The sequence below is a fragment of the Molossus molossus genome, unplaced genomic scaffold (genome assembly GCF_014108415.1).
Source record: "Molossus molossus isolate mMolMol1 unplaced genomic scaffold, mMolMol1.p scaffold_m16_p_3, whole genome shotgun sequence".
In the NCBI taxonomy this organism is placed as follows: Eukaryota; Metazoa; Chordata; class Mammalia; order Chiroptera; family Molossidae; genus Molossus; species Molossus molossus.
Genome location: NW_023425366.1, coordinates 47307689 through 47330273, shown reverse-complemented (window position 1 = coordinate 47330273; position 22585 = coordinate 47307689). Strand labels below are relative to the sequence as shown.

The 22585-nt window shown below is 37.9% G+C and overlaps 1 protein-coding gene across 2 annotated transcripts in view; it reads left to right on the top strand.

The window, feature by feature from the left end:
- LOC118641827 (survival motor neuron protein) overlaps positions 1 to 21988 on the top strand; it is a 28821-nt gene extending 6833 nt beyond the window's left edge. Inside the window, exons 2-10 of one of the 2 annotated variants that reach the window (XM_036279407.1) lie at positions 1473 to 1544; positions 3909 to 4034; positions 4924 to 5124; positions 5265 to 5420; positions 6547 to 6648; positions 7909 to 8019; positions 10490 to 10540; positions 19018 to 19043; positions 21711 to 21988. In XM_036279407.1, the coding sequence (XP_036135300.1) occupies positions 1473 to 1544; positions 3909 to 4034; positions 4924 to 5124; positions 5265 to 5420; positions 6547 to 6648; positions 7909 to 8019; positions 10490 to 10537 (816 nt within the window). In that variant the 3' untranslated portion in view covers positions 10538 to 10540; positions 19018 to 19043; positions 21711 to 21988. The remainder of the gene's footprint in view (positions 1 to 1472; positions 1545 to 3908; positions 4035 to 4923; positions 5125 to 5264; positions 5421 to 6546; positions 6649 to 7908; positions 8020 to 10489; positions 10541 to 19017; positions 19044 to 21710) is intronic. The other variant, XM_036279408.1, reaches the window with a different exon arrangement.
- Positions 21989 to 22585: the final 597 nt, after the last annotated feature.

The window sequence follows — 22585 nt, the reverse complement described above, 5'->3', positions numbered from 1 at the left end:
AGATTTGGTGTGTTGGTGGGAGGAGGTGAGTTCAGAGTCTTCTGTATCTTTATCTTGAACTGGAGAAAATCCATCTTTTTTCCATTTAATTAAAACATGTATTGTTTGTACTTGCAATATTTGTTTATATTTGTTTTATATTCTTTTTTTTTATCCTCACTCAAGGACATTTTTGCATTTATCTTCAGATAGCGCAGGAGGGAAAGAGGGAGGAAGAGAGAGAGAAACATCAATGTGAGAGAGACACATCGGCTGGCCGCCACCCACACAACCCCAACCGGGGCCGGGGACAAACCAGAACCGAGGTACGTGCCCTTAGCGGGAAACAAACCTGGGTCTCTCTGTTTCATGGGCCAACGCTCCAACTGCTGAGCCAAACCGGCCAGGGCTATATTCTTTTTATGTTTTGTGTGACATTGTGTCTTAAATCCCTGATCAGAACAAAAGATCAACCATGGACACAGACAATAATGTGGGGAAAGCAGGAGGGGGGTGTGGGAGCGGGAGGAGGGACTCAATGGGGGGAAAGTGGGGAGGGACATCTGTAATACTTTAAACAATAAAGATTAAAAAATAATTATTATTTTTAAAAAAATCTCTTGAAAGCAGGTAGCATTATTTCATATGCTGCTCAGAGTCCCCCAGAAGAGGGGGTGGTGGGGGGAGAGATAAACCACAGAACTTATATGCATGTGTGCATGAACAGTGGACATGGACAACAAAGCTGGGGGCAGGGTGGGAAGGGCGGGGGAAAGGAGAATCACTGGGGGGGGAACATCTGTAACAAAAATAAATAAATACATAAATTAATAAAAAATAATGAAAATAAATAAACATATTTTTAATTGAATTAAGTTTAAATTCTACTGATCACTTATTAGATTTAAATTCAAAAATATAAATAATTTTTGTGTCTCTTCCAGATTACTTAATATCAGATTTTTTTCCCCATTGAAACTAAGCCCTTAATCTTATCCTTGGTTTGCCAAGCTACATTCTTTATTTGCTCCTAGAAAAGATTAAATTGTGACCCTGGCCAGTTTTGCTCAGTGGTTAGAGGGTCGGCCGCAGACTGATTAGTTGCGGGTTCATTTCCAGTCAAGGGCACTACCTTGGTTGCGGTTCGTCCCTAGCCCTATTTGGGGTCATGTGGGAAGCAACCAGTTGAAGTGTCTCTCACGTCAATGTTTCTCTCTCCCTCCCATCCACTCTATCTGAACAAAAATGGAAAAATGTCCACTTGTGAGAATTAAAAAAAAAAAAGATTGAAATGAGAGTTACACTTGAACCGATCCACTTATGACTGGTAGATAGGGATTAAATTGTGGAGCATTCACTTCATGGCATACCTCTTAGATTATTGTTTTAGTTTAATTTTATGTTTGGATTATGATGGCTTTTGGCATAATCTAACATACTTTTTGATGAAACCCTTCTGAACATGAATTATTCTTATTCTTTGCCCTTCCTAGAGTGATGATTCTGACATTTGGGATGATACAGCACTGATAAAAGCTTACGATAAAGCTGTGGCTTCATTTAAGGTATGAACTGTTTACTTTTTTGCTTATGTCCTCATTCACTTGGGAAAAAATTAATTGATAACATTTACGGTAAAGTGTTAAAGTACATATTACTTAGTTCTAATTTTGAAGATTAAAAAATAACATTGGTTAGTTAAATTAGATATTTTCCTTTAAAAGTTGACGGGTGCCCTGGCCAGTTTGGCTCAGCGGTTAGAGCGTCCGCCTGCGGTCCGGAGAGACCCGGGTTCGGTTCCCGCTAAGGGCACGTACTTCGGTTGCAAGTTTGTCCCCGGCCCTGGTTGGTCGTGCGGGTGGCAGCCACTCGATGTGTCTCTTCACGTCGATGTTTCTCTCTCTCTCTCCCTTTCTCTCTCTCCTTCCCACTCTATCTGTACAAAAAAAAAAAAAAAAAAAAAGTTGACGGGTAACTTGTCTATGTGTCATCCCTTTAAGAGAGGTGATTTAGCCCTGACCAGTTTGGCTCAGTGGTTAAGAGTGTCGGCCCATGGACCAGAGAACTGCGGGTTTGATTCCAGTCAAAGGCACATACCTCGCCTGCAATTAGATCCCCGGCCCTGGTTGGAGTCATGCAGGAGGCAACCAATCGATGTGTCTCTCTCACATTGATGTTTCTCTCTCTCCCTTTCTCTCTCTCTCCCTTCTTTTCCCTCCCTCCCTCTCTATCTGAAGATAAAAGAAAAAGTATCCTCTAGCGAGGATTAAAAAAAGGGGGTGGATTTAACTTGAATTTTAAACATTTGTTGCTTTTAATGTATTTACATTGCATAAAACTATGGAAGTCATCTAATTCAGATTAGTGAAAGGACAGTCTGAATTACAATTTTTAAACATTTGACAAGTCTTTATTGAAATAATGATGATGATAAATAGCAGTTGTGCAGTAATTAATACTTGCAGAGTTTTTACAGTGTTCTAGATTCTTTTCTAACTGCTTTACGTATGTTAAATAACTTAATCTTCTCCAGATCCAATTAGTTGGGTTTCAAGTCAGATGTTTAGGAATGTACAGTTCTTTTTGTGGCCCAAACAAGACATTAACACAGTTGCCCAACATCATCACTTTACCCACCATCTGAGGTGTTTGGTCTTACTGAGCATTGTGTGTGAGCCCTCAGTGGTCCAGGCAGAGCATATGCTCATTCAGAACCCCAAGCATAGAGTCCACTTCCTTCCTGTGGTCATTCTGTACCATGAGGTACAAAGATCAAACCTGTGTGTCATCCTTGAAGCTGAATTCTAAATTTGTCAATAGCATGCTTTTCCAGTATACACTTAGACTAGAAGTACACCTACTCAGGTGTACACGAGAGTTCTGTAGAATGCAGATTAAAATAGGGCTCAATGTGGAATGGAGTTGGTGATATTGCAGGGGGGGAAGTAGGCTGAATAAAGGAAAGGAACTGATTTGAGGAAAAAATAGTTTATTATTAGTTGTGTTGAGTTTGAGGGTAATGTGAAGATATGAAATTGGTAATGGGAAATGTTGGATTGAGCTAAGGAGAAAGGTAAGAGCTGCATAATAGCTTTGGAAGTTTGTTTGCATAGAGGTTATAATTGAAGTAATAGGACTAGCAGATTTTCATAATCAGGTGAAAAAGGATGGCTAGATTTTGTTGGGAATGCTCAAATTTAAGACTTGATCAGAGAAGTAATAAGAGCATTGGAGCCATACTTTGCTGTGTCATCTAAACTTATAAGTATCAAAAAGAAAGATGATCAACAGAGTCTAATGTTACAGAAAGGTTGAGAGTGAGGAGACTTGATTAAAAGTGTTTTTTTGGTTGGTTTGTTTTTGTTTTCCCCAAAATAAAAATAGTTGGTTAATTGTGTTCATGAATCTTTTTTTTTTTAATTTATTGATTTTTAGAGAGAGAGAAGCATCAATCTGTTGCTCCACTTAATACATTTATTGGTTGCTTCTTGTATGTACTCTGACTGGGGATCGAACCCACAACCTTGGTGCATTGGGATGACACTAACCAACTGAGCTACCCACCAGGGTTGTTCATGTATCTTAACAGTTAAAGATCATCTCTGTTCACATGGCAGCTGGGGTGGCTCACTTTGAGGGTGAGGGATGTACTTTCATGATGATAGTTTATTCACTCACACGGTTAGTGCTGACTTCTGCTATGAACTCAGCAAGGGCTGTGTGTTGGGGGCCTCTGTTCTCCAAAATAGCCTTTTTACAATAAAAGGGTCTTTAGAGCTGTAGATACATAAACAGTTTCTGTAGCATGTAGGATGGTAAAAAGAAGTAGAGGTGGTAGGGCCTTGAGATCAGCTTATAATGACTGAATTATATTGTAACTTTTTCTGAATCATTCTGTAACATGTATATTTCTATTCATATTTTCATAGCACGCGCTAAAGAATGGTGACATTTCTGAAGCTTCAAACAAACCAAAAGGCACACCTAAAAGAAAACCTGCTAAAAAGAATAAAAGCCAAAAAAAGAATGCCACAACTCCCTTGAAAATGAAACAGGTTATTTTAAAACATTGAGATTTAACTTCAAAGATTTTCTTCATACTGTTCTTATTAAATAGTATAAAATATCTTTAACTTAAAAATATATATATATCTTTAACTTAAATGATTAGTACAGTGTTTTTCATTGAAATGTAATAACATTTTAAAACTGTTAAAACTTTCTATTATGTAGAAACATGCATGTCAATAAAAGTATACGGAATTAGGTGGGATTGACTAATACTGAATTCAGGACAATGTTCACTGTATGTGGGAGGGAGACAGAGGAATGCTAGTTGGGAAGAGTGTCTGGGGGCCTTAAACTGAATTGGCAGTGTTTTGCTTTTTATTTTTATTTTTGCATGCATGCATGCATATAAGTTTTGTGGTTTATCTTTTCCCTCCCCCACATGTCCCCTTCCCCAAGTGTTTTACTTTTTAATTGAGAGCTAGATATCCTATTTTTTTTTGGTGTCTCATTAGTCGCTTTAGTTTCATCATTACCAAGGGGGAAGAGAACTGACAATTTTTAAGCATTGTATGCCAGGCCAGAGGTGCTGGGCACTTCACACATTACCTCCTTTCCACACAACAAGTAAATGAGGTGAGGTAGATTGTATTATGTCCATTTAAGAGGAAAATAAGACTCAAAGAGATTAAAAAACTTGTCCGTGGTTATAAAAATGGCAGAATTTACATTATATGACAGGATTACATAATATTTATTTTGGAATCCACATTTATGTGTTTGGGGCCCCAAGTCTTTTTCACTGTTTCATTCTGCCTTCCTGATCAGTTAACTGGAGACTATCCCCTCCACCCCCCACCCTATCCCACCCAAGCAAGATAATAGTTTATCCTCTTTAAAAGAAACGTGTGTATGTATCTTTTCTTTTTTTTTTAGTGGAAAGTTGGTGACAAATGTTCTGCCATTTGGTCAGAAGACGGCTGCATTTACCCAGCTACCATTGCTTCAATTGATTTTAAGAGAGAAACCTGTGTTGTGGTTTATACTGGATATGGAAATAGAGAGGAGCAAAATATGTCTGATCTACTTTCTCCAGTGTCTGAAGTAGCTAATAATATAGAACAGAGTGCTCAGGAGGTAAGAATACAAAAAATAGAATTCTTATAAGCAGAGATGAGAAACTACATGGTATAACTCGTTGTCAGTTTGGACTATGAGGCATTAAATTTTTCTTAATGACACCTATATAATAATACATATATTTTTTCTTTTGAAAGAATGAAAATGAGAGTCAAATTTCAACAGATGAAAGTGAGAACTCTTCCAGGTCTCCTGGAAATAAACCAAATAACATCAAGTCAAGAACTGCTCCATGGAACTACTTTCTCCCTCCACCACCCCCCATGCCAAGATCAGGAATGGGACCGGGAAAGGTAACTTTTACACAGAAAATGTTTCCCAGGAAATAGTTAATAATATTGAAACAGTCAACAAATATTCAAACCTTCCATTAAGAGAATTGTAGATTTTCCAGTGAAACTTTGGTAGCTTTCTGTAGGTGGTATAAATACATACTTGAGAATTCTTCAGAAAAGAAATATGATAGTAATGCAGAATAGTTTATAATGGAAGGCTTATCCATCTGCTTTTATGGAGTATATTAGACTAATACTGAAGTGAATGTAAGTTAAAAAGTATGATATTTTATCAGCTGACTATTCTGATAGTTCCCCAAGTCACTTGTGTAAGATATATAAAAATTGGAAGAAAATACAGTATTTACATCTAATACAGGTAACATCCTAAGGAGCTCCCAGATTGTTTTAGAGTAAATATAAATATTGTATTCCTTTATGTTTCTTTTGGTTATAAGTAACAAATTAACTTTAAAAAGATTTATATTTTAGGTTATATCAAGGAGGTGTATCCCGGTCTAGTTTTGTATAATTCCTGGAGGTTATGGTATTCAGGAAATAATAATTTTTTAAAAATAAAAATATCTAGCATGACTTATTAAAACTTCTCATTAACGTTTTCTGTGAGATCCTTCTTGAGGTTTACATTATATTACAGTTTCTAGAATGATCAAGCCTCTTAATTTATGTGTGTGTGTCTGTCTGTCTATGTGTGTATCATCCTTCTTTGGTCTTGGGCTGATTTTTCTTGTTAAGTGAGAAGTTTACTATTTTTTACAGTGTGTGCTCTAAATTAGCATATGTAACTACTAAAAGGGTGTTAATAAAAAGATTAGACAATCTAGGTAATGAAATTGTTGGATATATAGTGTTTTATGATTAAAATATCTTGCTAAATACACTATCTCCTGATTTGTTGACTAATCAAAATTTTTTTGTACTTTTGATTTCACTCCCTGAATGTATATAGAAAGGAAATGAGAAAAATCTAAATTTGTGAGTCTATTTGACTTCAGTATTTGGTACATACAATTCTGTTTCTTCTTTTTTATTTGTTATTTAAATTCTTTTGACATTAAATGTTTTTTTCCTCTTTTCATATTGAAATTGGTAAATTAATCTTCCTTTCAAATACTTTTGACAGCCAGGTCTAAAATTTAATGGCCCACCACCACCACCACCACCACCACCACCACCACCCCCCTTCCTATCATGCTGGCTGCCTCCGTTTCCTTCTGGACCACCAGTAAGTACAAAAGGATTCACATTAAACTTTGCTTTCATACATAGTTTTGGATTTAGCAGAACATAGGTGATTATAAATTATCTTTTTGTTTTTTTCTTTATTGATTTTTAGAGAGAAAGGAAGGGAGAGGGAGAGAGAGATAGAAACATTAATGAGAGAGAACATCAATTGGCCACATCCTGCACATCCCCCTACTGGGGATCGGGCCCACAACCTGGGCATGTGCCCTGACCAGGAATCAAACTGGCAACCTCCTGGTGCATGGGTTGACACTCAACCACTGAGACACCAGCCAGGCAGGAAATGTCATTGTAAACCACCCCTACAGCCAGGTTCTAATAGGTAAAAATTTTAATTAAACTTTGGGGTTGTTTATAATCCTCACCTGAGAATATGTTTAGTCATTTTTGGTGAGAAACATCCATGTGAAAGAGAAATATTCATCTGTTGCCTCCTGTACACACTCTGTCCAGGGATGGAACCTGCAACCTAGGTATGTGCCCTACCCAAGAATCAAACCCACAACCTTTTCTTTTGGTGTACGGGACAACGCTTGCTCCAATCAACCGAGCCACCTGGCCAGGGCAGGTTTTTACATTTTTAATGCTCTTCTCTACCAGACTCATTCCTCTTATTGCCCCAACCCTTAACCCTATATTGCCTGCTTCCTTCATGGAAGAAATTGTATTTTATTCTTTAGAGAGGTAGTTCCTCTTTGAAAGGATTTAATTATAGGATTTATATTTTGCCTTTCCAGGTGTGCTTGAATGTTAGCTTGTGATCATGTGGACTACCAAGATATGTAATGATAGACTTTTAGATAACAACAATAGCCTGGATATAAAGACATGTTTTGGCCAACTGTGTGTGGTTATCTGGGGGCAGTACAGATATTCATCTAAAACCTTTATTCAAAATGCTGTTTGGGTGTTTTTTAAGAAAAACCGTCAAGAGTATTTATGCTTGGTCTTTCATCCATAGTTTCATAATGGGACAGAAACATAGTTCTAATCAAAGCAAAATGTTTAAACTTTTTATGTGACCTATTGTCTTTTGATAGTTGTTCAATTTAATTTTATTGGTCTTTTATTGTTACTGGTTGGCTTTCTCTAAATGTCAGATTTTTAAAAAAATTTTAAATAGATAACATGGAATATAGAGAAAGATACAGTTAACATCCAGCATTGTCTCCATGAGATTGATCTCCAGGCTTCACACTTCTGTTTACTGACTTTAAAGTATATTTTTCTTTATTTCCAGGTAATTCCCCCACCACCTCCCATATGCCCAGATTCTCTTGATGATGCTGATGCTTTGGGGAGTATGTTGATCTCTTGGTACATGAGTGGCTATCACACTGGTTACTATATGGTAAGTGATCATTTAGCATCTTTTCCCAACACTTCGTGGTTATGTGACTTTGTTGTGTTTGTGACTAAAAAAGTGATTTGTTATGTTGGCCAGATCCTACGGGTTTAAAACTACCTTAAAGCCCTGGCCAGTTTGGCTCAGCGGTTAGAGCGTCGGCCTGCGGACCAGAGAGTCCTGGGTTCGGTTCCCACTAGGGGCATGTACCAAAAAAAAAAAACTAACTTAAAGTTTAAAAAAATACAAAATACAACTATATGTCTAAGGATTTAATCACTCTTCTGTTGTCCCCACTAAGTGTAATTGTAGTCCAATTAAACAATTTTTTTTTTATCCCTCACCTGAGGATACTTTTCTATTTATCATCAGATAGAGTAGGAGGGAGGGAGGGAGAGACAGAGAGAAACATCGATGTGATAGAGCCACATTGACTGGTTGCCTCCCACATGACCCGACAGGGCCGGGATGAACTGCAACCAAGGTACACGCCCTTGACTGGAATTGAACCCACGACTCACTGGTCCGCAGGTTGACGCTCTAACAGTCAAGCCAAACCGGCCGGGGCCAATTAAATATCTTTCATGTTTATTTTGGTTACACATTTTCTTTTGTTGTTGTGATTAATCCTCACCTGAGGATATTTTTCCATTGATTTCTAGATAGAATGGGAGGGCGGGGAGAGAGAAAGAAACATTGATGTGAGAGAGACATCGAATGGTTGCTTTCTGCACAACTCTGACTGAGGCCAGGGATCAAACCTGCAACCCAGTTACAAGCCCTTGACTGGGAATCGAACCCCCGACCCTTCGGTCTGCAGGCTGACACTCTAACTGCTGAGCCAAACTGTCCAGTCCTGAAGCCCCCTCACCCCCACTATTTTTAAATATGTGTTTATTGGTTTTCAGAGAGAAAGGGAGAGGGACCAAGAGATAGAATCATCAGTGAGAGAGAAATATTGATTGGCTGCCTCCTGCACACCCCCTACTGGGAATCGGAGCATGCAGCCTGGGCATGTGCCCTGCCCGGGAATCAAACCGATGACCTCTTAGTCCATGGATCGACACTCCACTGAACTACTGAACCACACTGGCTGGGCTGAAGTTCCCCTTTTAATGTCCAAAAAGATAATGACTCTACAAACAGTTTATAATTATTTTGAGATCAGTTATCTGACTTTCTAAGCTTCCTTTTGAACTGTAAATTTCTCTGCATGTTTTTTTAGATTATGAAATATTTTGAAATTTAATATGTGTAATTTATATAGTTTTGGAATAGTTTATTTTTTAATTTTTTAGACTGAGAAAGATAGGGGTGGGATTCATCCTTAGATCTGTTAGCCAGGTTCAGTGTATTTTGATTTATTTCCAGGTTCATATTATGTATAGGCTTATGGTTTTCTGATAGTTGTTTTAAATATGTTTTTATTGATTTTTTTAGAGAAGAAGGGAGAGAGAGAGAGAAACATCATTGTGAGAGAGAAACATCATTCCAGGTGCCTCCTGCATGGCCCCTACTGGGGATCGAGCCTGAAACCCGGACATATGCCCCTAACCAGGACCTCTCAGTCCATGGAACAACACTCAGTCCACTGAGCTATACTGGCCGGGAAGTAGTTGTTCTTAATGTAAACTTTTAATTGAAATAAGCATGTAGAAAAATGCACAAAGAAGTGGACAGCTTGATGATTTTTACAAAGTGATAACATCTGTGTAATCAACACCAGTATCAAGAAAAAAAACATTATCATAATCCCAAAACTCCTTATGTCTCCTTCTAGTCATTTCCAGTCCCTTTCCCAAGGGTAACACTTTGCTCAACACTTCATGAGGTTAATCAACACTGTTTTGTGTAGTTGTGGCTGTATTGCATTCTACCGTATGATTATACCATAATCTGTTATTTTGTTTTTACCATTAATGGACATTTGGGTTTTTTTTTTAATTTGGGGCTATTAAAAATAATGTTGCTATGAATTTTTAAAAAATAAGTGAGTTTTATTGAGATATAATTCACATGGTATACATATTTTACTCTTTTAAAGTGTACCTGTCAATGATTTTGATTTTTAGTATATTTATAATTACATAGCCATCACTACACTCACTTTTAGAGTATTTTATTACCTAGCTCTCACCCCAAAAAAATGAAAAGAAACCCCAACACACAAGCATATCCCATTTTTCCCAATCTTCCTGGTCAAGGCACATCCCTGGGTTGTGGGCTTGATCACTGGTGGGGGGCGCACAGGAGGCAGCCAGTTGATGTTTCTCTCACATTGATGTTTCTCTCTCTCTCTCTTCCTCACTCTAAAAAAAGAATAACATTTTTGGAAGACTATAATATTTTCCATTGGAAGACTATAATATTTTCCAATGATATCTGGAAAATAAAATCAGTAAAATGTCTTATGTGAAATAAAATGTTTATTCATATCTGTATGCTATTCTTTTAAATTTCTTTATTTTCCTTATAGGGTTTCAAACAAAATCAAAAAGAAGGAAAGTGCTCACATTTTAATTAAGGAGTAAGTATGCCATTATTATAGAAGTGAATTTTTTATATAAATTCTATAGTTTATGGAAAGCATATTTTAAAAAATGAAATGTTAAAAAGTAGAAAAGTTGCCCTGGCCGGTTTGGCTCAGCGGTTAGAGCATCGGCCTGCGGTCCGGAGAGACCCGGGTTCGGTTCCCGCTAAGGGCATGTACCTCGGTTGCAGTTTGTCCCTGGCCCTGGTTGGTCGTGCGGGTGGCAGCCACTCGATGTGTCCCTTTCGCGTCGATGTTTCTCTCTCTCTCTCTCTTCCTCTCTCTCCCTCCCACTCTATCTGTAAAAAAATAAAAAAATAAAAAATTTATGAAAAAAAGTAGAAAAGTTAATATAAAACAATATTAAAGACAATTTGATGCCAAAACTACTTGATAAAATGTTTATCTATATCCCCTCTAGAATTCTCATGATATCAAGGTATCATCTTATCAAATACTTCTTGGTTAGTGGTGTGGAAAGAAAAGCATACTTTCTTTTTTCCTTATTGAGTTTAGATAAAGAGAGAGGAAGGGAGAGGGAGAAAGAGAGAAAAATACTGATGAGAGAGAACATTGATTGGCTGCCTCCTGCATGCCCCCCACTGGGGATTGGGCCCACAACCTGGGTATGTGTCCTGACCAGGAATCAAACCAGTGACCTCTTGGTGCATGGGTCGACATTCAACCACTGAACCACACCGGCAAGGTGAAAAACATACTTTATTTTTATTTTTATTTTTTTAAATTTATTTTTAATCTTTATTGTTGAACGTATTACAGATGTTCCTCATTTTCCCCCCATTGACCCCCTCCTCCCCACTCCCGCCCTCCTCCCGCCTTTTCCCACACTATTGTCTGTGTCCATTGGTTATGCAAATAAGTTCTTTGGTTTATTTCTGTCCACCTCCAACCCCTTTCCCTTTGAGGTTTGTCAGTCTCGCAATGAATTTGTACTTCTTAATCCCTTCATCTTTTTCACCCATTCCCCCAGCCCCTCTCCCATCTGGCAACCAACAAAATGTTCTCTGTATCTATGAGAACGTTTCTGTTCTGCCTGTTCATTTTGTTTGTAGATTCCACTGTCGATAGATATGTATTCATTGCCATTTTGTTTGTTCATATATTTTAACTTTTTCTTCAAAAAGACCCTTCATCATTTCATATAATAACGCTTTGGTGGTGATGAACTTCTTTAACTTTTTCTTGTCTGGGAAAGTCTTTATATGGCCATCGATTCTAAATGACAACTTTGTAAGATAGAGTAATCTTGGTTGCAGGTTCTTGCTTTTCATCACTGAATATTTCTTGCCACTCCCTTCCGGCCTACAAAGTTTCTTTTGATAAATCAGCTGACAGCCTTATGGGAATCCCCTTGTAGGTAACTAACTGCTTTTCTCTTGCTGCTTTTAAGATTGTCTCTTTGTCTTGAACCTTTTGCATTTTGATGATGATGTGTCTTGGTGTGGGCCTCTTGGGGTTCATCTTGTTTGGGACTCTCTGTGCTTCCTGGACTTGTATGCCTGTTTCCTTCACCAAGTTAGGAAAGTTTTCTGCCATTATTGTTTCAAACAGGTTTTCGATTTCTTGTTCTCTCTCTTCTCCTTCTGGCACCCCCAAGATGCGAATGTTGGCACGCTTGAAGTTGTCCCAGAGGCTCCTTCCACTATCCTCATTTTTTGGGATTCTTTTTTCTTTTTGCTGTTCTGATTGGGTGTTTTTTGCTTCCTTATATTCCAAATCGATGGTTTGCTTCTTGGATTTACGTACTCTACTATTGAATCTGTGCAAATCATTCTTTATTTCAGTTAATGCCTCCTTCATTTCTGACTGTACATCCATCATTTATGACTGGTCCTTTTTTATGCTCTTGAGGCCCTCACTAAGTTCATTGAGCATCCTTATAAGCAGTATTTTGAACTCAGCATCTGTTAGGTTGCTTACCTCCATTTCGCTTAATTCTTTTTGTAAGGAGTCGGGGCGCCGCCGAAAAACAGAGAAGAGACTGGAGAGCCAATCAGCCGAATAAACAGGGATCAGGCTTTATTGGGTACACTCCGGGCGGGTTCACAGACTCTGGGGGTCGAGTCCTAGAAGCCGCGCCCGATGCTGGGGTTTGTGCTTTTTTATATCTGCCCGTTGCAGCTGAGATTTGTCTGTTAGGGCTATGCATGGGAGCCTCTGGAATGTGAGTCGATAAGAGCAGGATGGGAGTTAGTCTACAAGCTCGGGGCAGGCTGTTCCTGGAACAAGGTGGGAGGCAAGGCTGAGCAAGCAAAACAATGGTCGAGCAGTTTGCCTAGCACCAGTTCCCAGGCTGTCGGACACTTTTCTTGGGGTTTTGTTCTGTTCTTTCATTTGGGACCTGTTTCTTTGTCTCCTCATTTTGGTTGCCTCTCTGTGTTTGTTTCTGTGTATTACTTAACGAGAGGTATGGGGCTATCTGAGACCTGATGCTTGTTTGAAAGAATTTAGGAAAACCTGAAGTAGGATCCAAGACAGGCCAATCCAATGATTAAGCAAGTGCCAACAGCTTGGGTGGGGCGGGGCCTCAGGGAATCACCAGGGCGGGGCTACCAGTGTGAGCCAGGTTGCTGGAGTCCCAGATATGGTGGCTGTCTGCCACCCCAGGGAAGGGCTCACCAAAGGAACAAAGGCCTCTGACAGCACGTTTGTCCCGGAGAAAGCCTCCTCTCCTGCCTTCGCTCCAGTGCCAAACAGCTCAGTTCTTCCCTGTATGTCTCTGGTGCCCCTCGAGCTGCCTCCCCTCCAAGCTTAGCGGGAGCGAGTTTGATAAGTCCATGCGCGGGCCCTTTAAGGAGCTGCCTGGGGCTCCAGCCGCCCCAGCCTCCCTGAGCCTCAGTTCCTGCTGGTTTTTCCAGCCAGAAGTTATGGGGATTCTCTTCTGGGCACTGGAACCCTGAGCGGGGTGTCTGGCGTGGGACGGGGACCCCTCAGTCCTCAGGGAGGACCTTCCCAGCCGAGGTGTCCTCCTGATTTTTATCCGCCACACGTGGGTGTGGGACCAGCCCGCCAGCCTCCGCCCCTTCTACCAGTCTCAATGCGGCTGCTGCTTCAATTCCGTAGTTGTAGGACTTCCATTCAGCTTGATTTCAGGTGGTTTTGAATGATGGTTGTTCTGTAGTTTCGTTGTAACTTTGATGTGGTTGTGGGAGGACGCAATACTGCGTTTACCTACACCACCATCTTGACCGGAAGTCCGAAAAATATACTTTTTAATAAAGAGATTTTTAGAATCAGTGATGAAACTGCATCATTGTGGTCAGACAGCCTGATGTGCCTTTTGACTTGTGAGGCAACATGAAATACATTGTGACCTATGAAGTGTTCTGGTCAAAGGAGTGCAGCCAGAATTTAATCAGGCCTTTGCAATCTACTTTCCCATTTACCAGAAGGACTGGGACAGGAGCAACAAGGTAAATGACAGCACAAAGAAATGATCAGACAGGTCCACAATGTGGAGTGTTGTAGAAGATAATGGGCCTTATTTCTTCAGAAAGTCAGTGTCATGGAGGAAAAAATGTCATGAAGTGGGGAATTATTCTGGTTTAAAACTGACTTAAAAGACAACAGCCAAATACAGTGTGGTGTCCTTGATTGGACCCTGGTTTAAAAAGACTTGTGGATTAAGGAAATTTTAATATGGACTGGATTTTAAATGGTATTAGATAATTATGGCCAATTTTAAACATTTGTTTTCATTGATTTTTTTAGAGAGAGAGGAAGGACAAAAGAGAGATAGAAACATTGATGTGAGAGAGAAACATCAATTGGCTGCCTCCTCCTGCACGCTCCCAGCTGGGAGTCAAACGGGGACCTCTCAGTCCATGGGACGACACTCAATCCTCTGAGCCACACCAGCTGGGCGATTATAGCTAATTTTATGAGGTGTGATAAGGGTATTGTAGTTTATAGAAGAATGTGTTTTTAAATTTGTATACTAAAGTATTTAGAAGTGAAGTATTATAATGTCTTAATATATTTGTAGATGATTTAGCAAAACGTGTATGTGTGTGCATGAAGCATATATGGCTATTATTGAATAAGTGTGTTTATGGATGTTCATTGTACTGTTTTTTCTATTTTCTGTATGTTTGAAAAGTACATAATAAAAATATTTTCAATATTTTTAAACTAAATTAGTAAAAGCTATGTGTCTATTGTTTTTTTTCACATAATACTTTTCATTTTTGATCCATATCTATCTATATATATATATATTTTTTTTTATCCTCACCTGAGGACATTTTTCCATTTTTTATTCAGATAGAGCAGGAGGGAGAGAGAGGAAGAGAGAGAGAAACATCGATGTGAAAGGGACACATCGAGTGGCTGCCACCCGCACGACCAACCAGGGCCGGGGACAAACTGCAACCGAGGTACATGCCCTTAGTGGGAACCGAACCCGGGTCTCTCTGTACCGCAGGCCGACACTCTAACCGCTGAGCCAAACCGGCCAGGGCCATATCTATCTATATTTTGATATGGATGCCATTATAGTGTGTGTGTGTGTGCACGCGCGCCCCCACTTAACGTCACATTAAAAATTTTTTTTCATTTATTTTAGCGAAAGAGAAACATTGATTTGTTGTTCCACACATTTATGCATTCATTAGTTGATTCTTATATGTGTGCCCTGACCGGGGATCAAACCCACAACCTTGGGATGATGCTCTAACCAGCTGCACTACCAGGTCAAGGCAAACATCACATTTTTAATGCTTTTACATATTCTCTCTGTCAGATTGCCAGTATATTATGCCACTGTTCCTTTAGTTTAGTAGTTTTTGGCATTTTGGATGACGTTACAGTAAATGCCTCCTTATATGTAGTGATTTGATTCTATTCTGTCATAGCCTTAAGTTAAACTCCTGTGTTGTGACTATTTAAAATATTGTGGATGTTATTATGATTTTGGTAGATGTTTCCATGTTGCCTTGAAAAGCAAATTATTATTATTTTTATCCTCACCTGAGGACATTTTTTCATTTTTTGTTCAGATAGAGTGGTAGAGAGAGAGAGACAAAGAGAAACATCGATGTGAAAGGGACACATCAAGTGGTTGCCACCCGCACGACTCAACCGGGGCCAGGAACAAACTGCAACCGAGGTACATGCCCTTAGCAGGAACCAAACCTGGGTCTCTCTGGACCACAGGCCGACGCTCTAACCACTGAGCCAAACCAGCTAGGGCATGAAAAGCAAATTTTAAAAAACATTTTCCTTTTGATTTTCAAAATGGGAGATGCATTTCTGGGAAAGATATTTTTTTTAATTACATAAATCGCATTTGAAAGTGTAATTGCTTAGGGGGAAATATCTATAATAATGTCAACAAGAAAAACAATATTTTTTAAAAGAAAGTATAATTACCTATATTTCATTCTTTGATTAAAGTCATTTTCATTCAATTAAAGTTTTTCTTCAGCTAGGTTATTCAGCCAAGTCTAAAAAGCTGAAGAGAAAAATTGGGCAGAAGATGAAATGTGTTAAAGTCTTCTAGACAGAGTATACAAAACCCGAAGCATTGTATGTTTCAAGTACTGAGATGGTTCATATGTCAAATCACTATTCCTAATGCCATTCGGCCTTCTTATCCCCCCATTCATGTAATTTTCCCTCTTTGAATTTGTTCTCTACTTATTTCTTTCTTTTCTCTTTTCATATCTTTTCTCTTTACGTTATCCTTATTGTTTCATATCTTTTCTCTTTACGTTATCCTTATTGTTTATAGTCTATTTGTCTTTTCTGTGTCATTAGAGGCAAGGCGGTACAGCTTATTGTTCATGTCTATAGTATCTGGCAGTTTTTTGTTTATAGCATAGAATGGAGGGAATGTAAAAGAAGAGAGAAAATGATAAATGGAAGAGAGATTTCAGAGTTATTTTCAGATCAAATCTTTCACCCGTCATGAAAGATTAGACATCAGTCCTATTTCTTGGTAGTTTTAAAGAAGACTTTTCTTGATAACAAATCCTGCAAGTACATGAATGGTCTTGAAAGTTAATTGTAAGGAAATATGTAACATTTTTAAAGATATCAAGTAAGATAATTGGAATAGGTTTTGGAGAAATTAATTTTTGAAGTTTGAAATTCTGATTTTTTTAATTACTAGTTATTGTGACACAAATTGACGTTTCACGTTTTAAAATGGCATATAATTGTGAGTTGAGCTATATATTTCATTTTAAGTGAAACCAGCTCTTGGTTTCCAGGCAGAAGACAGAGGTGAAGCATTGTACCTGAGCGTTAGAGTCTCTGTGTTTACATAAAGACTTCTGGTTAAGAGTAAAAAAAGTCTTATTTTATAAATCTTGGTTTCAGCAGACAGGTATCTGTTAGTTTACGTTTTTGTAAAGGAAGCTAGAAACTGCCACATGAAATTTTTCTTTTCTTTAATAATAGCTATTTTTTTGTGACTGTTGTATGTGCTAAGTATAGTTATTTCACTTAATCTTTTTAAAATATGTTTTTATTGATTTTAGAAAGAGAGAGAGAGAAACATTGATGTGAGAGAGACACACCGATTGGCTGCCTCCCACCTGACCCTGATCAATGGGGCTGGCATCAAACCTGCAACCCAGGTACATGCCCTCGACTGGAATTCTAACCGGCAGCTCTTTGGTCTGTGGGCCAACACTAACCACTGAGCCAAATGGGCCAGGACAACATTAGTCTGTTACAATGATTTTCAACCTTTTTCATCTTATGGCACACATTAAACTAGTTACTAAAATTTTTTGGCAAACTGCCCTGGCCTGTTTGGCTCAGCAGTTAGAGTGTCAGCCTGTAGACAGAAGGATCACAGGTTTGATTCCCTGTCAAGAGCATGTGCCTGGCTTGGAGGTTTGATCCACAGCCCCAGTTGGGGCAATGTAGGAGGCAACAAATTGATGTCTCTCTCACATCAATGTTTCTCTTTCTCTCTCCCTCCCTCCCTCCCACTCTATCTAAAAATCAATGGAAAAAAGGTCCTCAGGTGAGGATTAAAATCAATTAATTAAATTAAAAAATGTTTTGAATAAAATTCTGCGGCATACTGAAGAATATATTTTTTGCCAATCTAACAAACAAAAAAGTCATAATTTTTATTCATTCATACTGGATGGCTATTATGTTGGCTGTTTTTTGTTTTTTTTCAATCCTCACCCAAGGATATTTTTCCATTCATTTTCAGACAGTGGGAGGGAGAGAGAGAGAAACATCGATGTGAGAGAGACACATCAATTGGTTTACTTCCTGCACAACCCTGACCAGGGCTGGAGACTGAACCACAGCCAAGGTATGTGCCCTTGTCGGAATCGAACCCGCGACTCTCTAGTTGGTGTGCTGACGCTTTAACCACTGAGCCAAACTGGCCAGGGCTGTTGTCATTTTTTTTTTAATTAAAAAAATTGTTTTTTCTTTTATTGATTTTAAAGAGAGAGAAAGGGAGAGAGAGAGAAACATCGATGAGAAAGAACATAGATTGGCCGCCTCCTGCATGCCCCCATTGGGGATTGGGCCCACAACCTGGGCATATGCCCTGACCTGGAATTGAACCAGTGCTCTTGGTGGATGGGTCGACGCTCAACCACTGAGCCACACCAGCTGGCTGTTGTCATTTTTTAATTTGATAATTAAAGGGAAAAGAGGTCAGTGTCCCTGACTAAATAGTCAGGTATTGTATGTTTTAAAAATTCTTACAGCATGTTGGTTGAAAATTGCTGGTCTCTTGTATTGTGATGGTTAAAACAATATGTACTAAACAATATTATACTTTATACCTCTCAAGTATGTAAAGTGAATATGTCACATACTTGATAATATAATATTTCTATATGGCAGTAACTTATTTTCAGCTTTTTTGTTTAACATAGTTCCATAGAATTATTTTTGTGTCTTGATTAATTTTATACATCGGGCTTCAAATTCTGCATAGTTTTGTAGATCATAATGTGTTGTCATATTGCTTCCCCAAAAGAAGAAACTAGTTAATAATGCCCTCATTCTTCATACTTAATTGTAAGAGTATCTACTTGGTATAATATAAGGATTATTCTTCATTGTTATTCTCTTTTATAAAATGAAAGGTTTAAATTTTGAACTAATAATTCAATTTATTCTTGTAATTTTTTTAAACTACATTTTTGTTGCTTGTTATATATAGTAATCTGACAGGAAACTATATTAAAATGAAAATAAGACACAGAACTATGTGTATTATGCTACCTGCTATTTGTGTAAATATATATTTACATACATGTATACACCTTGGTATTCATCTCAGGGTGATGCTCAAGTTACCTCTAAAGAGGGACTAGAATACAGAGGCATGTGAGGGAGACTTCATAGTATACCCTTTTGTATTTTTTCTAGTTTTGTGCTGTGTACATTTATTGAAAATTAAAAAGAATGTACTTAAATCTGATAAGCTGTATCAGTCATCATTATTCTTTTAATTTTTGTTTTTATAGGTAATTCATACAGTATTGTTTAACAGGTAAGTGCTTTTTTTTCATTTCTTCTTTGTATTGATATACACACACACACACATACATATATACATACATACACATACACATATACATACACACACACACCATATCGGTATATAAAACTCTTGTTTTAAACAGCTGAAGGATATTCTCGTGTATAGATGTATATCATACTTAATTGAGCTCTTATGGATGGAGGTTTAGGCTGTTTTCAATCATTTGCTATTTAATACTACAGTCAGTATTCTTTTACATAATTCTTTTTTTTCCAATTTTTATTAATTTATTTTTGTTACAGATATTTCTCCTTTTTCCCCCCTAGATACCCTCCTTCCCACTCCCCACCCCCCAGCATTGTTGTCTATGTTCATTGGTTATGCATACATGCATATAAGTTCTTTGGTTCGTCTCATCCATCCCCACATAATTCTTTTTGTAGATATATGAATACATCTCTAGGATTATCTAAATCGAATTACAATCTAGACTTCCAGTCTAGAATTGGTACTGCTGGATTGAAGAGGATATACATTCATAATTTTAATAGATTTTTGTTAAATTGCTCTCAGTATTAACTTATATCCCCACCAACATTGTTTGCGAGTTCCTGTTTCCCACAGCCAATAGTTTGTCAAACCTTTGGGTCTTTGTCAATCTAATAGTTGAAAATGATTGTCTCATTGTATTTATAATTATTTTATTGTGAAGTTTTGCTTTTTTTTTTTTTATCCTCACCCGAGGACATTTTTCCATTTTTTGTTCAGATAGAGAGGAAGAGAGAGAGAGAGAGAGAGAGAAACATCGACGTGAAGGGACACATCGAGTGGCTGCCACCCGCACGACCAGCCAGGGCTGGGGACAAACTGCAACCGAGGTACGTGCTCTTAGCGGGAACCGAACCCGGGTCTCTGTACCGCAGGCCGACGCTCCAACCTCTGAGCCAAACCGGCCAGGGCTGAAGTTTTGCTTTTTAAGAGCCATGTGTCTTGTCTTCTCTGAAAACTTTAAGAACATCACATTTACCCACTTTTCAGCTTTGATATGTTTTTCTTTTTGATTTGCAAGAAATCTTTGTTATGGTAACCATTCCTTTGTGGTATGAGTTCTACATACATTTTTTTTCTAGGTTATCATTTCATTTAACCTTGCTTATAGTGATAGCAGTTGTCATTTTGACAGAAATGTTTGCTTTTTATGTAGTCATATTACTTTATTTTCATATAGTGAGATTCATTTCTTTCTTATGGATTTTGGGTTTTCTTCTAATGTTTCTATTGTTTTCATTTTTTTCCTGTATCTATATGGCTATTTTCCCATTATCATTTTAGATATTTGTGTTTACTCTCTTAAATTTTTGCTTATAAAATTTTATATACTGTAGATCCTCCTTATTCATAGATTCTATATTTGTAAATTTGCCTACTTGCTAAAACGTATCTGTAACCCCAGGATCAGTATCCATGGCACTTTCACTGTCGTTCATGCACATGTGCAGAAAGGTGAAAATTTTGAGTCACCTGACACACATGTTCTCAGCTGAGGTTGAGCAATGCTGTTTCTTGTTTCAGCTCTCATACTATAAACAAGTGTCCTTTTCACAATCTTAGTGCTACATTTTTGTACCTATTGATTTTGCTCTTTAAAATGGCCCTCAAGCATTATGCTAAAGTGCTATTGAGGCTAGTGTTCCCAAGTGCAAGAAGGCTGTGATGTGCCTTGCAGAGAAAATACACGTTAGATAAGCTTCATTCAGGCATAAGTTATAGTGCTGTTGGCTGTGAGTTTAGTGTTAATGAATCAACTATACATATACATAAAATATGTTTTTATTGATTTTAGAGAAAGAGGAAGGGAGAGGGAGAAACATCAATGAGAGAGAAACATCAGTGGGCTGCCTCCTGCACTTGGGGATCAAGCCCACAACCTGGGCATGTGTCCTGATCAGGAATCGAACTGATGACCACTCTGTGCATGGGACAGTGCTCAGCCAACTGAGCCACACCAGCCAGGGTTCAACTATATATTTTAAATAACGTGTCTTTCAACAGAAACATACATAAAACATGGTTCTGAGCCACACCGGCCATGGCTCTTCTTTCTACTTTTTAAATAAGTTTGTTTTAAAGTCCTTCTTATCTATTATTTATTAAAAAGGCTATTTTAAGACCATGATTTTTCCTCTGAACAGTGCTTTAGTTGTATTCTGTAGATTCTGCTATGTAGAATTCTTGTAATTTTCTAGATATTCCAAAAGTTTTGGATTTGTTTCAAACTCTAGAAATGTGTAATAAATGTTTTAATCTCTAGATAGGAATAATTTTTAGTTTTATTGTAGTTGGAGAATGTTTGTATTATAATCACTGTTGTTTTTAATAACACAGTTTTGATCATTGTTTTGTAATATAAGACATCAAATACCAGTGCTCCTGAAATTCAACAATATACTTGCCCATTTACTCTTTCAAATGAATTTCGCAATTAATTTGTCTATTTAACTATTCCATAAAGATAGAAATTAGTATTACATTAAGCATATTAGCAGATTTTTATTCTAGCTTTACTTACCTTGATGAGTGTATTGCTTTCCATATTCTATCTTCTTTATGATTTTTATAAGATAATAGGTTTTTAAGTTTCATAATTATATCTAGACTTTTTTCTTTCAAATTAAGGTGCAGCTCTCTCCCAAGGAGAAGAGTATTTTGATGCGCCCTGGTCGATGTGAACAGTTTTCATCATTTTCTTCATGAGCACTTGGTTGAGTGGCACAACCATCTACATTTGCTCTTGTCATATGTGACTCGTGCTTAAATAATTGGCCAGGTATTTCTAGGTAATAACCTGTTTGAATAACTGAACAATGGAAATGTTCAAGGTCACATGTAGTACAGAAAAGTCAATATATGTCAACACATTTGTATATTGTAACTTTCTTAGTAAGTATGTTAAGCTTTGTACTAATGCCTTTAAAAATAAATGATAAATATTTTTTAATCTTGACTATTTGAGTATTTTTCTTTGGAATATATATGGTAAGGTAGAGTCTAGAAAAAAACTACTCAGGGTAAAGGGGGTAATATTGTAAAGATAAAACCAATTGTAAAACAATGTTGCTAATAATCCATGGTTAAGAAACAAAGCCTAGCTGAAGCTGAGTATCTCAATGACTGGACCTGGTCTGTCAGGAACCAAGGCTATATTATTTCTTGAAAGTCATATTGTCATTTTCCTCCCTGTACCTTCTCTCATCTGTCTGCCTCCCTCTCTTCTGGCTTCCTCCACATGCTCATCATGCACATGCCTAACATGGTTGCCCAAACCATTCTCTTCATCGCTACCTTGTAGTTCCCTCTATCATCCACTTGACTACATCTGTATCTCTCAGTTCCAATTCTCAGGAGAGGTAGGAGATCATATTGTTTCAGTTTAGCCTACGGTTTGGTGCCCATGGCACCTGGGATTCTTTCTAGTCCATTTAGCTGCAGGAGAAGAGGTTAATGTGATAAATGCTATTTCTTTCAGAGGTTCTGCATGGGTAAACCGGATA